General features: G+C 36.8%; 1 protein-coding gene across 3 annotated transcripts in view; it reads right to left on the bottom strand.

Moving 5' to 3' along the window:
* Positions 1–17,296, bottom strand: part of LOC110677691 (polyhomeotic-proximal chromatin protein) — a 74,979-nt gene that overhangs the window by 29,097 nt on the left and 28,586 nt on the right. The window contains exon 1 of one of the 3 annotated variants that reach the window (XM_021848756.1): positions 8,016–8,485. The exons of 1 other annotated variant lie outside the window; for it this stretch is intronic. In XM_021848756.1, the coding sequence (XP_021704448.1) occupies positions 8,016–8,062 (47 nt within the window). In that variant the 5' untranslated portion in view covers positions 8,063–8,485. Of the gene's footprint in view, positions 1–8,015; positions 8,486–17,296 lie in introns of those variants that run through there. One more of the 3 variants, XM_021848759.1, reaches the window with a different exon arrangement.

Genomic DNA, 17,296 nt, shown 5'->3' with positions numbered 1-17,296 from the left:
AAGTTTAAAAAGGTTGGGAAACACTGATCTAAATCATTTCGGAAAATATCTAGAGGAAAACTTTAAGTCTGATTCCTCAATTTATTTCTAAAATAATCCTCCAAAAAAGAAAACCTAAACTGAACACTTTGAGCAATCTCTTGGATAGTTTTTCAAGTAACCCCGGGGCAAGTGAGAATACGGGGTAAGTGGGACCTTCCGTCATAGCTCGTTTAGGAAAAGTTTTTCTAGGGAATACCCCCTAGAAAGTTGAAAATACAATGATAAGGAATGTATCCTTGTAACAGTTGTCAGCTCAGCGCCATTTTCAATTTGCATGATGAATTGTGACACGTTTCACGTTCTGTATTAGCTCGCAAAAAATAATTGTGTCGTAAATCGAATTGCCATCGGTAAGTTACAACTATAAGTATTTTACAAGCTGCTTACGATAAACAGGTATTTTGTTTTCATTTCATATGAAAATTTCTATGGTCTAACTTACCCCAAAATAGCTTAATACCCGGAGTAAGTGGGACCTATCAAAACAAGCACCAGAATTAAAACTATTCCTACAAGTTTCACACATTTTCATAGAGAGTAACATTAAAACATTCAAACGAATGATTTTTATCCTAAAAAATCAATCTTATATTACGTAATTGCTGAAAAAGAAAAAAAAATCTAAATATTTTTTTTAAATTTTTGTTTTTGAAATACGAATTCAAAATTGAACGAAGATAGAAATGAAGTATAAAATACATCATGATCGATTTTTTTTTCTATTTTTATTGAACTTTATTTGCTTATTCTACCAAATACAGTAGTTGCGGAAAACAATTCCATCCCATTTTCGCCACGCATAACAATAATAACAGAACATATTCAAAAATTTCTCCATTATTGAAAGTTTACTTGCTGTATTTCGATTGACAACTTATAAATGATATATTATGAACATGTTTTATACCTCTTTACGCTTTTTGTGAGGAATTTTCAGTTAAAATTAAATGCGATGTGACATAACCTTACATTTACGTTTTCTTCCTGAAACGTTACGTATTTTATGGTTCTGTACATCAAATATGTACTCAAAATAAAATATCTATGATTTATCAATCCTATTATTGCAACGGTTGACTTACTGATGTGGTTTTACGCACGAAACTGGATGTGTCCCACTTGCCTCGTTTAGCGAGGCAACTGCGTCTAATGGCTCATTGTATATCTTTCTTCTATGGTTTTCACAATTTCGAAATTATTCGATCAAATTCATGCACACAGCAGCAAATATGTTGCCAAAATGTGACCGTGTTGTTGGATTTGCATAATATTGACATTTGAAAATTATTCTGAACAATTTGCTTGAACTATCGTTTTTTTATGTCCCACTTGCCCCGGTGTACCTTACCCTAAAATTTATAGACAATTTTCTCAAAGGAATTCTTAAATGGGAATTTCGTGAAACCTAGAGACTTCTGAAGACATTTTGAGAAGTTCTTGAACAAAAATCCTTGATTGATTTATTTAAAACCCCGGGAAATCACTGTTCGTACATTTGAAGACTTTAATTTGAAATCCTTAAAGGGATTCCCGATTATTTTTAAGGATTCTCATAAGAATATTTATTGTATCTGGATTGTTATTCTAAGTGAAATTCCTTTAATGCTTTCAGATAGTAGGAATGATATGTAATCGAGCTTGGCATAAGTCGATCTGAAAACCAAAAATAGAAGTGAGCTCTTCTGAAAGCCAACTAAAAATTCACTAATTAGCTCAGATCGCTCAAAAAGTCTAGATGATCCTAACACCATTTAATATTCAGCCTATTGAGCTCGTTTATGCCTTAAATACCTAATCGAAGAAATCATTTCTTGACAAATTCCTGAAGATGTCCTTAGTGGACGCACAGCGTGAATAATTGAAGATTTTCATGACATATTAATAGAGAAAGAGTGACTCCTGTAGCATGTCCTCCGGTCGTAAAGAATTAGGGCTATGATTATTAGAGTGATGCAAATTTTGAAATTTTAGCTCCCCTATGCTTAAACGATTTAATTATGGTAAATTGCATCCTCCCAAAGTTTGAAGTGATTCGGAAGAAATTTGACTGTGCACATGTCATTTGAAGTTTATATGGAGATTACTATGGAAAACGCCAATCTTTTGTGTTCAGCCCTCTATCTCTTCGTCATAATATTTTATGGAAAAGTGAACACACTCATCTCATGTGAAAACTTCCCACCTAAAAATTTGCCGGAGACCACTTTTTGATTGGACGTCAGGATAAATTGTTATTTATCATCATAAAGTTGGTTTGCATGTAGCATGCTTCACCAACTGTTCGGCAGGCAACAGTGGTGCTCCTGGCGGGAAGAATAGATCAAAGTAATCCAGGCTACTATGTTTTACAGCAAAAAAAAACAGTGTTGCTCTGAAAGTAATTGAATGATCATCTAAGCATGATTTAGACTTTGTTATCAACAATAACAAATTATCCTTACGTCTCATCAAAATGTGGTCTTCAGCAAAGTTGTAGCTGGAAAGCTTTCACATGAGATGAGTTTGTTCACTTTTCCATAAAATATTATGATGAAAAGATAGAGGGCTGAACACAAAAGATTGGCGTTTTCCATAGTAATCTCCATATAAACTTCAAATGGTGTGTGCATAGTCAAATTTCTTCCGAATCACTTCAAATTTTGGGAGGATCATTTTCATCATTATTGACACGTTGAAGGTACATTGAGCACGTAAACATAATGTTGCCTCCCACTCGAGCCACCCGCTAAAGTACCCTCTCGAGCCACCCAACTAGGCGGAGCACAATGTTATGTGCGTCGGTCAAAAATAAAACATCATGTTTCATGTATACCTCCACCAACAAAATTATGTAGGTAGTGTTACTTGCACACGTTCCATACAAAGGTATTATTGTCGATATGAATTCATCAACAACTTCAAAAAACTCAAAATCACAATTTATTTTATTTGGTAGTGAAAACATGTTTTTTGACCAAAATTATAAGCATTTTTCACTCCATGCGTGTGTTGTTTACTATGTTTGGCAGTTCTCTCCTCTCTTCTCTAGCTTCTCACGGACGGAGAAAGTTGCCATCAGTATGCATTAGAATTCTACAGTCAATTGTACTGTATAATATCTTATATTCATTTTTGCTGTTAAATTGCGTCGTACATTGTTTTTCTCACGCATGAAAATGTTTTGCAACACTTGTGACATTGTACACCTTTTGAGTATTATAAAATTGTAAAATACGTGGTTGTAGCAAGTGTATGAATATTCAAACCATTCTAATTGCAAACATAAAAACTGGGATCACTTCCAATCAGTGAGAGCGGCGCATCCGAATCATAAACAATGTTGGCTCAGTGAATTCACGTTCCGGTGCAGTTTTCGAGCACAAATTGACTAATATAAGTGATTTATTGCTCCCAGGAGCATCGTGCGTGAATAATCAAAGTGTTTCAAGTATCGCATTACAATTTTGAATTGCTACGGTGTGTAGAAATACGATTAAAAGTGAGTTTTAGAACGGGCACCAAAAAGCCAGCAAACAATATCTCGGTGCGTGAAGAAGAAGTGATTCGGAAGTGCGTGGTATTTTACAACACAAATCACAGCAATAACTACGTATTTGCCTTCAAAAACTGGTGATTTGTGAAAAACATATTTCGAACCGTGTAGACTCTGCTGCACTTCTTTCTCAACTAAACTTCTACACAATCTCTCGGCATTTAAGAACAAGAAAATTATTTTCAGAAAAATCATGCAGAACGCATTATGCTCAAAACGGACCAATAAACCGTATGATGCGTCAGTATAATGTACATTGCGAATTCATTGGCATTACTATGTTCAAAGAGCAGCTTAAAACACAACTAAAGAACAATAGAATTATTCCATAGCATGTAAGAAAGTATTGTAATTATTGTATGTAGTCTACCTATGCTTGACGAAATAAATAAATAAATGCTTTCAGTTAAGAAACCACCGCTCTTCAATAAGGTTAGTAACTTCAAATAATCATTTTTTGTGATCGCTCTCCAAAACACTTGGAGAAGTGTGGGAGGAGGGAGCGGAAAGCGAAGGAGGAAGTAAGGTGCCATATTAGAAGCCATTTTGGTACTCATGGGGATATGTCCTTAAGCATAGGGGAGCAAAAACTTCAAAATTTGCATCAGTCTAATGATTATGTTTTTCTGGAAGTGAAAATACTGATCCGAAATATTTGGCAAAGTTAAAGCATGGATTACGAACTTTCAAATCATGTATGATTTCAAATTCTGGCTATAGACATTGCTCAATTATTATCAAAAGAGCCAATTATATGGGGATGTTATATGCAGACATTAAATTATCATTTACATCTAATATATATAACATCTTTCTGAGATGTACTATTCCGAAATGCTTTTAAAATTCCATAATATCTTGAAAATTTTTCCTGGATGCTACCAGCATCATTCCGGGATGCTTCTAAACTCCTTCTGGGAACAACCAGAACCTTTTCAGGATGCTTCTAGAATCCTTTCGGGATGCTTCCAGAATGCTTTCGGGATGCTTCCAGAATCCTTCCGGGATGATTCCATAATAGTACCAAGATAATTCAAGAATCCTTTTGAGATGCTTCTGAAATTCATACAGGATGTTTCCAGAAATCTTGCTGGATGCTTTTAGAATTATTCCGGGAAGCTTCCAGAACCATTTCGAGATGCCTCGAGAATCATTCCGAGATGCTTCCAGAATAATTTTGGTATGCTTCCCGAAAATAATCATTCAAGAAGGATTCTGGAAGCATTCCGGAAGTATCCTCAAAGGATTCCTTAAACATCCCGGCAAGATTTTGCTAGCATTCCGGAATGATTCTACCAGCATGCCTAAAGGATTCTGCTAACAGATAAGAAGAATTCGGCTGCTATCCTGGAAATAATCTGCTAGCATCCCAGAAGGATTCTGCTAGCATCTCGGAAATATTCTACTAGTACCTTGGAACGGATTGGAAAGGATCTGTAAGGATTCTACTAGGATCGTGGAAGGATCATACTGGCATCCTGCGAGGATTCAGAAAGCATACTGAAAGAAATCCTGAAGCATCCCGGAAGAATCATGGCCACATCCCGTAAGGATCATGCTAGCATCCTGGAAATATTCAAGAAGCATTTCGGAAGATTTCTGACAGAATCCTACAGAAGTCTAATTCTTCATTGCCAGAGAGAGTCAGTCCAAAGGGTGGAATCCAATAGAATTCCAGACGAATCTGAAAAAATCCCACAAGAAGTTCTAAAGAATTCCAGATAAAGTTAAGAATAAATCCAGATGATATCATCTCGCTATATCACGTGATGTAGAACGTAGTCAGAACATAGTATAGTATTGAAGGAAGCGTTGTATGCTATATAGTCTTCTGACACACCAATTTTCAAGTAGATTGAAATATTGGTTTGGTAAAATCCTTACAACGCTGAAGTGGATTCGCTGCATTAACTCATGAAAGATTATCCCGATGAATTACTGGAGAAATCTCTGGATGTGTGCTTAAAAGTAATCTTGTAAAAATTCCTGGTTTAATTATTAAAGAGATCCTCGAGAACAAAACTGAAGTTATCACAGGTGAAATTGCTTTAAGAAATTATGGAGAAATTCTTGGTGCAACCCCTTGAAGAATTATTAAACGATATCTTGAAAAAAAAAAAATTTGGGACAGTATTCTGGTGAATATTTTGATTATTACGAATATATCGATAATAAAGTTTGTTAAATAGTTCATCTATATTTGATTGACTTTTCGCCTTTGGTGAATTCGTGACCTTAATTTCTCCAAAACTAACTCTGAAGCATCAAGAGAATTTTCGAAGGAGCGATAAAGTAAATAACTGAAATTAAAAATAAGTAATGAATTGCTTGTTTAAATCGTGCTGGTCCTTAGCGTCACTTCTTGGAAATTTTTTGGTGATATAGTAATGCAATGAAGATTCTGAAAATAGATGCGTAAAGGATTTCAGGTGAAATACCATCCTGGTGGAATTTTTTAATATATAGGGGGAGATCCCCCAGTACCGGACACTTAAGCCACTAAATTCATAATTCGAAAAATATTAGTTTTATGTGCTCGTGTTACCCATTTATGATAAATATTATCATTTTTATAGTGTACAAAAATAAATTTGAAAATATAAATATAAATTTTGACATTGCATTTTGATGATGTATTTTAGTACCATATTGATCGATCTTGAAAGGTGGCACCCAATACCGGACACAATCTGGAAATGCCTCGAATCCTGTAAATTTGAACATCATTGAATGTGTTTACTTTAGGAATAGTATATAATTGTCAGTTCATTGCATTTGCAACATTTACAAGAACAATTTGAGTATATCATAGTTTGCAAGATGTCCATCAAAAACCTCTTTCTTATATGATAAAAAATAGCACATTTTACGATGTTGTACTGAATGTTCATTTTTCTTAATTTTATTGCATGTTTGATACCATGATCGACGGAATCCATGAAAAATGAATGTATTTTGAGACACTCGTGCAATAATTACAAAGATATCATATAACAAATCAGGCTGTCCGAAACTGGGGGACAGGAGGTGCTTAAACAAAATTGTAATTTGTCCATATTTAGTCCAATTATAGTAAAAAATACATTCATACTATCAAATTAGGATTATGTTCGAATATGCTTGCGTGATCCAAAGTATTTTTTCATATTCAAAATAATTACTAAATAGGCTCAAAATTAAGGCGATACGTCAATTTTTTTGAAAATTTCAATCTTTTGTACTTTTTTAAAAAGGCATGCATATTTCAAGGATGTGTTATTCTACGCAAACATTAGTCTCCATAATAGCTTCCTTTACTACTAATACACCATCTTGATTGGACCATGATTTCTCAATGTTTCGACTTTGTCCGGTATTGGGTGCTGTCCGGTACTGGGGGATCTCCCCCTAATAGGAAATCCTGATGAAATTCCGAAAACAATTTCTTGAAAAACTCTAAGCTAATTTCATTCGGCGGTGCATTGTTGATGATGTTGATCTAGTAGAATCCCATAAGGATTACTGGGATGTTGATTGTAGGAATTCTTTGAATCATTTGAAAGCAATTTTAAAAAGAATACCTAGACGAAGAGACGAACCAGCTCAGGGCTGAAAGTCTCTTTAATAAAGCAATAAAAAACATAAAATAATGCAGAAATTGTTGGATGTTTCGCTAGAGATATGTTAAAACGATTTTTTCGAGAATGCAAGAATTATTTTTTTGTAAATGCAGAACAAGTTTTGCTAGCAAGATGCACAACAGACAATCTGAAAGATTGTTGGTGAGATCTTTAACAGATGTCTAAATTTTCGGCAAATCTCTAGATTTCTCCAAAGAATTTCTCACGATGTAGCTAATTTATAATAATGTCGTTTATTTAATAAAATTTTCCTTTTTCAATCTATTGAGCGCAGGATAGGATCACGCCAACCTTACTTTAAAAGCTTATTCAAGCTATTATGCATAAAATGTATAAACTCTTTCAAAATGGATACTAAGCCAAACTCCAACTGAGAATGGTAAGCACTCTAATTTCTGTAATTTAAAATAAACGTCATTTGATGGTAATATTTGATAATCAACTAATGTGATGTTTTCTTCCTAATGATATGAACCATTCTAATTCGCATTACCGGAATTTTAAATTATTTGGAAGATCTATATGATCTGTAAACCTCGAAATTTATTTCGTCTATAAATCCAAACATGAGTTATATTTCAGAAATTTTCAATAATTCTAACTATTACTTTCAGAACATTTCAATGTAAAGTGTAGTTCACCCTGAAGACATTTTAATAGTATTTTTTAAAATAGTCACTCTTTCAAGTCTGTGAGTTATGGTTGAGCTGAAGAGAAAACGGTAATAGATTTGACAATTTTCTATGACCAATCGGTAAAGTAAGATCTTGTGCTAGATGTAACTAAACATATCAAAACCCAACACATTACCTAACTATTACCTGAGTGAAATGACCGCAAGGTACACCATTGGGCTGCTCCCGTTCATTTAACGACACCTTTTCTGCTACAGCCGTCACCCGCAGCCAATTCCCCACGTTAGCTTCAATGTCACGTGCGCGAAACACTGCACCACTTCTCATATTCAGCTTGTTGGCACAATTAAAAATAGCTGCGAAACGACACTACAGTGGAATTCCCCACACGTTGCATCAATTGCTGATGTTATTTGAACACATAAATTTCAGCTTAAACTGACACTCGACAAAAACAAACGATCATTCCAGTAGCAATTTCCAGTTGATTCATCTTCTGACACTCCGCATTACATAAAACACAGTAACCACTTAATACATCAACGCGTCTCACTCCAACGTAGATTCCGTCCCGCTCCGACCTACGATGGCAAATCCCTTTCCGTAGATCCGATCAACGCGTTATCATTGGTCACCGGATGATGATCGATCACCGAAAGCCGTCCCGAGAGGTGGGGGAAGCGACCGTACCGCAGAATGACAAATTAATGCAAAAATATCCATACAAACGAGTTACGCACACTTCTGCTATTCGTTCAGCTGCTTTGGAGCTACAAACGTAAACAGCTAGCTACACCGCGGCCCCAAAACAGGTTTTCCCGTTCGAAGAAGTGCGCGATCGCACATGATGCACCTTCCCTCTTTCCGTCTGGACGTCGACCGACCGAAGACTGATCCGAAGTTGGCGGAAAACCGGACCAGCCAGCTCAAACCTAACTGTCTTCTTCGGAGCACTGGTGGAGGAGGAAGGCAAGTAGTGGTGGGACAACGACGTCTACGAAACTTGGTAAGAGATCTCGTGCACCCCTCCAGGTTTTCCTAGCTATAGAGTGTGCCTTGCTCTAGGTCTCTGCGAACCTCCAAGACCCTCTCTCATGCTGACGCTGTTCATGCAAGCAACAGCATAGAGCGATCATTTCTTTCGATCGTCATTCGTAATAACAACATACGGAGCGCGCGATCTCAAGTCTCTGGCACAGAGTGGTGTTTGGGTAATTAGGGTAGAAGCACTATATTTCGGGTAACTGATATTCTAAATTCACCATCATATGAAAAGCATTTTTGCATCAATGTTAAGTCTTATGAAAACGGAAAATTTTGTCACAATTCAAACATGCATAAAATGCTTACAAATTCATTAAATATTTTAACGACCCGATTAGACATGAGCTGTGTTGCTACATTTACCAAAATGGCTTTGGTGAGTGATTTTGACCGATAGTGCCAACAATTTTATTGCATTGGATTCATCGAATGTAGCGCGGTTGTGTGCACCATGGCCAGATTCATTTCCAAAAAATATTATTAATAAAAATAAATTGCTTTTAGAAGTGTGCAACAATGGTAAATCGGTCTGATGTATTCTGCGCCGATACTTATTTTCCACAAGCTCTCCTATAATTGTTTTTAATCCACTTCGATACCGTCGATCCGCCTCCAAAGCGGATGGCGTACAAATCACTCACCTCGCCGAAATTTGCAAATATGTATTGAGCATTGCTCATTCGTCTTATAACTTTCATGCAAGTGACGTATATATGCTCTATGTTACAAATATGTTAGTATATTAGTTGTGGTACTAGAGAAATTAGATGTAGTTATTTCTTTGATTGCTCTGAAACCTCATTGGTACTTCCTATTGGATTATCCCTCTTGGGTAATTACGGAAATCCTTTTAGAGTTCGCATATCCCTATGAGATTCTTCCAGAAACAGGTCTTAGATTAATCCGATTCATCTGGAATACTATCGGAAATACTATAATTAAAAAATCTATTCTTTTACTTCAGTTACTTCCGCGCAAATTCTAGGGATTCTTTCGGAAGTTCCTCTAGGGTTCTTTTGTAAATCCCAATGGAATTCTTCCAGAAACCCCTGTGGGATACTTCCGAAAATCCTGTTAACAAAACTTCCAGATGTCTTTCGGGGATTTGTTGGAAATCTTTCTATATGGAAATCCCTCCGATATTTTTCAGGAAATTTCATCTGAAAATTCCTCTGAAATTGTTTGGAAATCCTCATAGCACTCTTCAAGAAATCCTTCTTATATTCTTACAGAAATCATGATTTATTTATTCAAGAAATTTGCCTGAGATAATTTCGAATATCAGGATTCCGGAAATTCCTTCGTGGTTCTTGGGATTTTTTTAAAGGTTCTTTAAAAAAAAAACTCTGGTATTCTTCTGGAAATTCATAAGGAAGTGTTCTTGATTTTTTTCCCTCGGGGACTATTGAAAATAACAATTAGATTCTTTGATAACTGATTTCTTTTTCTAAGAATCTTCTGAAAGTTACATTTGAATGCTTCCGGATATTCCTTTTGAAATTATTCCGTAAATCTTTCTGAAGTTCTTCTGGACATCGGAATTATTTCGGAAAACATTCAAGAAAACTTCTGAATGTCTAGCAATGTTAAAAACATTCAAAATCCATTTAGAATTCTCATGGGATTGTTTTAGATATTTAAGAAAATCCTTCAACAATTCCTTTAGAAATCTCCCTGATAATATTTTAGTGATTTCTCTGTGATTCTTCTATAAATCGACCTGAAATTCTTCCGGTAATCGTGAAAACGGAAGCACGAAATAAAGGGCGCGCGGAACAAAATAAAACAAGACTGTTCACGGCAAAGCCTGCTGCGTCCTCTCAAAAGGATGAGTGATCCGTGGCTCTTTTTTGGTGAGAGTCAGTTTACTTGATCAGCACGGATCAGACAAAAAGAGACCCAGAAAAAGAACAAACCGATTCTTTTCCCCTATTTTTCTTCGTTCATTGCTCGGTTTTATTATAACGTTTGACAGGTGCCTTTCTTTGCGCGCCACACAACACATGCAGCATAAACAGACAAACTCACCCCGCCCACTTGCATACAGACAGATGAAAGATGAAGTCAAAGAGAAAAAGCGCTCGTTCTTTTTGCTTCTTTGAAATCGGCCGAGTATTGTGGGTTTCTGGGAAAGAGTGTACGAATAATAAGAGAGCGAAAGATACGAAAGGTACGACGCATGTCGCGCAACTAGAGTTACTGTGCACGTGCTGTAGCCTTAGGTGCAGGAGCCTCATTGCTTACAAGCACACGGGCGCGCTGTACATTGTGAGACCTTTTCTAGTGCGCCTCATTTTTCTTGAGATGTTTCTCACTGCGGTCTCATGCGCTCCGTCACATGTGCTGTTTAAAAGTCAGCGCAATAATTGAAGTGATAACAAAAGTTTTCAACGAGGATCGAAATTGTAACTCTTGGATCGCGAGTTTTCGACCATATCATGTAGGCCATCTAAACACCTTCATAATAAGGCGAAAATAGTTGTAGAGGCTCTTTGTTACTAAGCAGTTGTTTCACAACTTGGATACCGATGGCGAGCCGTAGCGCCGAGCAGCGCATGAGACGAGTCTTCCCGAGAGCACATCACCTAGCGCACGCTTTTAGCGCACTAGGATTCAGAAGAGCTGACAGACGGTTTGGTTGGAGGCTCGTCAGTACATTTATATGGTCCTGAGAAATATGTAACTCTACGCGCAACAGGGATTGAATCGCTCTTTTCTTCGTTCGCTCGGTTCTGTCTGTTCTTCCTTTGCGACCCGCTGAGCCACTGAACCGTCCAAAAGATCCGGTTCACTAAAAAGAATGATTCGGATCGGATCCGTTTACTAAAATAAGCCGTTTTGCCCATCTCTAATGTTCGGTTCCTTGCTTTTCGTGAAAAAATGAGCACTTTGGTGCAACTGTTTCGGAGGCATGAGCATTCATGTTTCTGGTAACACCCTGGCCGTATAAAGATCTTGAAAACATCATATTGTAATGTTCTAAACACTTTGATGTTGTGTCAAATACACACATTGATAATGAAACTGCGAAAAGAAACCATGTGCACCGGTGGAGAATGTGATTTATTTTCGCATTTTCATTTTCAATTGGTACAGTTGACACATGTTTGTCGTTTACATGGAAACACCAAATAATTTAAAAAAATATAATTCTTTAGGTTAGAATAGTATAGAACTAGCCACTTTAAATGGACAATAGTAATTTTCAGACTTCTCAGAAAAAACTTAATCGTATTATATGTTTTTTTTTTCAGGAAAACTATGTAATTGCAGAACCCACATTTTATTTTTAGTTTTTAGTTAAAAGACACGGACACGTTTATGCTTCTAGTGCACGATTTGCCCTTTGAAGAGAGCACCACATTAGACAACGGATTAGCATACAACACCCAATGGCACAGTCGAAATACTTTCTTGGCGAAAAATTTTCCGGACTGAAGCGGGAATCGAACCCACACTCCTTGACACGATGCGGCTAAATGCTTGGTAACATTAACCGCACAGCCACGAAGTTTTTTGAGAACTTGTAAAAAATAATGCAAAAATATCAAGAAACAAAAAAAAATATCACGATTCGAATTGTTTTGTGATCGACAGCTTCATGCTGTAAGAGGGATTAAATTTAAATAAAAAACAGTATTGTTCACTATTTTTTCAACCCATTATGCCGTATTTCGATCCAAGTTTTTTTTTTTTTTGTAATTTTGTACAACTACTTACATATGAAAATTTCATAGGTTTATTGTTATAAAAACGTGTTTGAATATTATTCAACGAATAGTTTATTGTATAAGTATTTTGGGGCCCACATAGCCGTAGCGGAAAACGCGCAGCTATTCAGAATGACCATGCTGAGGGTCAAGGATCTTTTCGTAAAGGAAATTTTCTCGATTCCCAGGTCATAGAGTATCTTCGTACCTACTACACGATTATACACATGCAAAAATGGTCAATCAGCAGAGAAATCTCTCAGTTAATAACTGTGGAAGTGCTCATAAGTCGTGAAAGTTTTAATCAAGAAATTTGTTTGTTTCAATCAACGTAAAAAGCTTTGTCAAACTAAAATTTTGTTTGTGCAAAATTCAACCCAAAAATTAGTTTAAAAAATTAAAATTTGGTTTTGTTTACCAATATTTTTCGCCGTGACGGGTTTTCTTTCTAAGCCATTCAAAATGTTTTAGTTTTGAAAGATTTTAACAATTTATGAATGTTTTAATCAATACGTTCATATTTTAAATAAAGATTCCACAACCAAACGGACGAGTCGCGCATGGTAAAAAATTAGACCCCTTACCCTACCAACCTACCACCAGAGGTTTTGAATGAACGGCAAAAAGAGAAAGGTCTTCGTTTCTTCCTACCACCTAGGTACCTACTTCAGCAGCGAAGTGAAAGTTCCACACTCCACAGAGAAGCGCACTGTTGCTTGCTTCGAAATAGAAAAAAAAAATGAAGCGGAGACTCCACGTGAAGAGGGTCGCAGTAGGTATTTATCTAATACGGGAACGCAACAGATCGGAGGGTATGCAAGTGGTTGCACAACTTGTCAGTGAAGCGGTATTGAATGCAGAACTAGGTATTTGCATATTCAGGGTGACAAGTGTTGGAGTGTTTATACAGCCAATACGCCAATATGCGATTCTTATATAGTCCCACGTAATTCCAAAAAAAAATCTTGAAATATGAGGTTCACAAATATATTCTAAAGCCGAACATTAGAATGGATTGAGATTAACGTCACTACTGGGACAGAGTCTGCTTATCAGCATAGTGTTCTAAAGACTTCCACAGATATTAACTGAGAGCCTTCGTTGCCAATTAACCATTTTTGCGCGTGTGTATATCGATTGCACTACTTTTCCCCGGATGAGCCGTTTCCCCGAAAACTGATGCAGTTCAAAAATTATCGGAATAGTCTTCAGTGACATGGTAGTAAACTAGAACGTATAAAACTAGAAAGAACGGTAAGTAATAAAAAAGAAAGAGATATTTGGTCATTCTCGATTGAATACATATTGCTAAAATCCCGAGGACGGTGAAACTCGAAAGAACCACCAATTAAATTAAGAAGGGTGCTCATCAGATAACCGGTTTATTTGCCACCCTAAAATGGATGATGTTATAACAATTATCAGTGTCGAAAACTTTCCTGAGAATTGAGCTAATCGCCGAAACAAGGTATTCGGTGGACCGGCGTTCGAGGAAACTACATTCGAAGAACCGAAATTCGGGAAAAAGTAGCACAACCGTGTATATCGTGTGGCAAGTACGAAGAAATTATATGCTCTGAGAATTGGAGAAATTTCCATCCCGAGTGGGATTCGAACCCACAATCCTCAACTTGGTCTTGCTCGATAGCTGCGCGTTTATCGCTATGACTATCTGGACCCCATAAGAGTCCATAAGTATGAACGTTATTTAAAATGTTTTTGGACACATTTATAAACATTCAAGACGACGTCAACTCAGGGGATTCAAGATCCTTATCTAAATGAGTTCAAAAGTTCAAGAGGTGTTATTTAACTCAAGAAGTTCATGAACCAAAGATTTTCAATTGCGCTAACCTACATTCTTCCTGATAAATCAGTTGAGCATAGCCTCAAACCCAATGGAAAACTTTCAACCAGTGTTGGTATACTCACACTTAAATATCAATCATTGAGTTCTCCCGAGAGAGCCAACTCATTTGAGATCTGCTTCACAAAACTCACGCATGAGATTTTGATTCAAAATCATTCGCTCACTCTCACACCGTCAAAAATGATTCAATCAAAAAACCCATCGAAAAGCTGTCAAAACCTATTGTTTACATTAGAAAGGTTAGTTATATCTCTAGCAGAAAAAAAATGAATATGTGCTTTGCGTTCAAAAACTGTGGAAATACAAGCCAATGAGCTAAACGGATGAGACAACTCATGCAAGATTTTTTGATTGTTGAGGTGAGTTACAACTCAAGCGTGAAAAATCTCATGCATGAGAAATGAGAATTCGAGATTTTCGCAACACTGCTTTCAACATCGAAGCGAGATGCAAGTGATATTTTTGAAGTATAGTCATTGAATCTCTGGAAAGTGACAAGCGTAATTAATTAGGCTACAGGGATCAAAAGACGTTTTAGATAGTGTAAAGTAGGTACCTGAATACTTCTATGATCAATGATGAAACAAATTCTACTTTATTTTATTCATGTCGAGCCACTTATAATGCATAGAATTAGGACCGTTCATGAATCATGCATCAGCATGCAATGGATCATTGAAGGTAGTTTTTGTCAGTGCTCACCGCATCAAAACAAAGGCGCCACTGTATATGGGATTTAACATGATCTAGGAACATCTAGGAACGATCTATTGAACAAAAGGTCTTATAGAGCAAAGAGGAAGATGCACCCACATAACCCACAACTTTTCCAATTTAAATGTCAACCCCTGAACAAGCGTGTGTTTAACTGAGATAGGGTAAAAGTAGCATTTATAGCTCTAGTACCAATTATGACAATAGTGGTTACATAAAGAGATTAATGTTATTGTTCCATTAGAACATAGTGGTTAATATTCACAGGAATTTGTTTGTTATTTGTTTCTAATAATAATTGCATTACATTACATCAGGCCTTGATGAGAACATTCGGGCGATACTCTTCGAAAAAACAAACATGTCGAAACATTTTATCACGCAGATGTCTCCTTCTAAGCAGTTTGCCAAAGGACACCCGTACCGAAATTTATGTTTTCGTGCGGTAAAACTTCGGCCTACTTGGAACAAATAAACAAATTCGGCTGATGAGCAATCAAATTTATCGTTTTAAGGCTGGTTTGCTACTTGAGCTTGAGCTTGAACTTGATTGGCCGCCCGTGGATGCACTCCAGTATCACCAGATCAGCTGCACTTACACAAGGAACCAACCGAATGACTGCTTGGGACTAACAGGCATCCTCAGTGTATAAGTGCTGGTGATCTTCTATTTTTAGGCAACAATGGCACCTGCCACGTCAGAATGCAGACCAATGAGGGGAAGGGGGAGGAATTGATGATGCATTGAACTGACTCCCACGTAGACCGTATATTCCACTGCATCCACGCCAGTTCATGCGGGAGTGTATGGATTGGGGGAAAGGCATGGCAGGGGTTTGCTTTTGTGGTTAGCAGACTGCCTATGTATCAGGCGTAAGAAAGGCGTGCGCGTGGAAGTAGGAAGCGTTAGGGAAACGGTTTCTTGTCCGTCTCTGGTTCTAGCGTTTGCTATGAACGTATAGTTTGAGTGTGATATATTTAGAATGGAAGATAGAAGCAAGTGAGAGATATACAACTACAAAGTACGAGGAAAGGGACGGGCCTGGGATTGAACCCATGACCTTCTGCATATGAAGCAGAAGCGGTAGCCATCAGACCACCAACCCCGTCTCAGACCACCGGTCTTCTGCAACATTGTTCATTTTTTTTGTCACTAGAAATTCTTTCAGGAATCCTTCAAGGATTGCATGGATAATTCCACCATACACTACTCTAGTAGTTTTCACGTTGATTTCTGTGCTTCAAAAATATACGATGATATTTGTGTTCGAATGTGTGTCGAAAAATGTCAATGTTTTAACTAGATATTTATGAAGAACTATCTGTACTGTTTTACGCATTGGAACCCTCTGAGCAGTATCTTCAATAAAGAGAATCAAAAGTAGATTTTAGTATTGTGAAAGGGCGGAACTAAAAGATACAAAATACCCAATTCTACTATTGAGTTTGATTTCAATGGAGACTCAGTTGAAGGCAATGTGAATTATTGTAAACTTGAGTCGAACGCTCAGATATAAAATGATACTTCATTCTATAATAGATACCAGTTCTTAAAAATGTATGACTGTACGTATGATTGATTTTGACAGAGGAATTTAAATTATAGTAACACATATATTGAGCTTTTTGGTAATCCAATCCACATGATTATCAAATTAATTAACTCATTACGCGTGGTAAAGATGAATAAATTATGGGTGAAATTCATAAACAATTCGCTCTCACTTGCGATCGGGAGATACAAACGTGAGTGTGTTGGGGGTTTGGCATCTAAGTCCGAAATAGACATGGATTTGCGAAAAGAGATGTGTTCATAGTTAGTACTCGGATTCAGTTTGGCTTTCTATTCCGCAGAATCATAAGGTGTTCTGTAGCTTAGTTGGTTAAAGCGCCGGTCTAGCGTACACGGAGTCGTGAGTTCGAGTCTCACTGGAACACGTATTTCTTCGCAAATTCATGTCTCAATTTGTCAAACAAACACACTGTGTCTTCTGATTTCAAGTTCCCAAAACTATTAAATTATGAAAATTTCACAAGTGTTATACAATGCATATTAAGCAATTGTATGATACATAGAGCTATCTACATGTACTTCCGGGTTATCCTAGAGCCGATTCCAGAACCCTGTA

Source organism: Aedes aegypti, chromosome 3, assembly GCF_002204515.2.
Source record: "Aedes aegypti strain LVP_AGWG chromosome 3, AaegL5.0 Primary Assembly, whole genome shotgun sequence".
In the NCBI taxonomy this organism is placed as follows: domain Eukaryota; kingdom Metazoa; phylum Arthropoda; class Insecta; order Diptera; family Culicidae; genus Aedes; species Aedes aegypti.
Note: the sequence above shows the minus strand (reverse complement) of the source record. Positions and strands in the feature narration are given on the sequence as shown.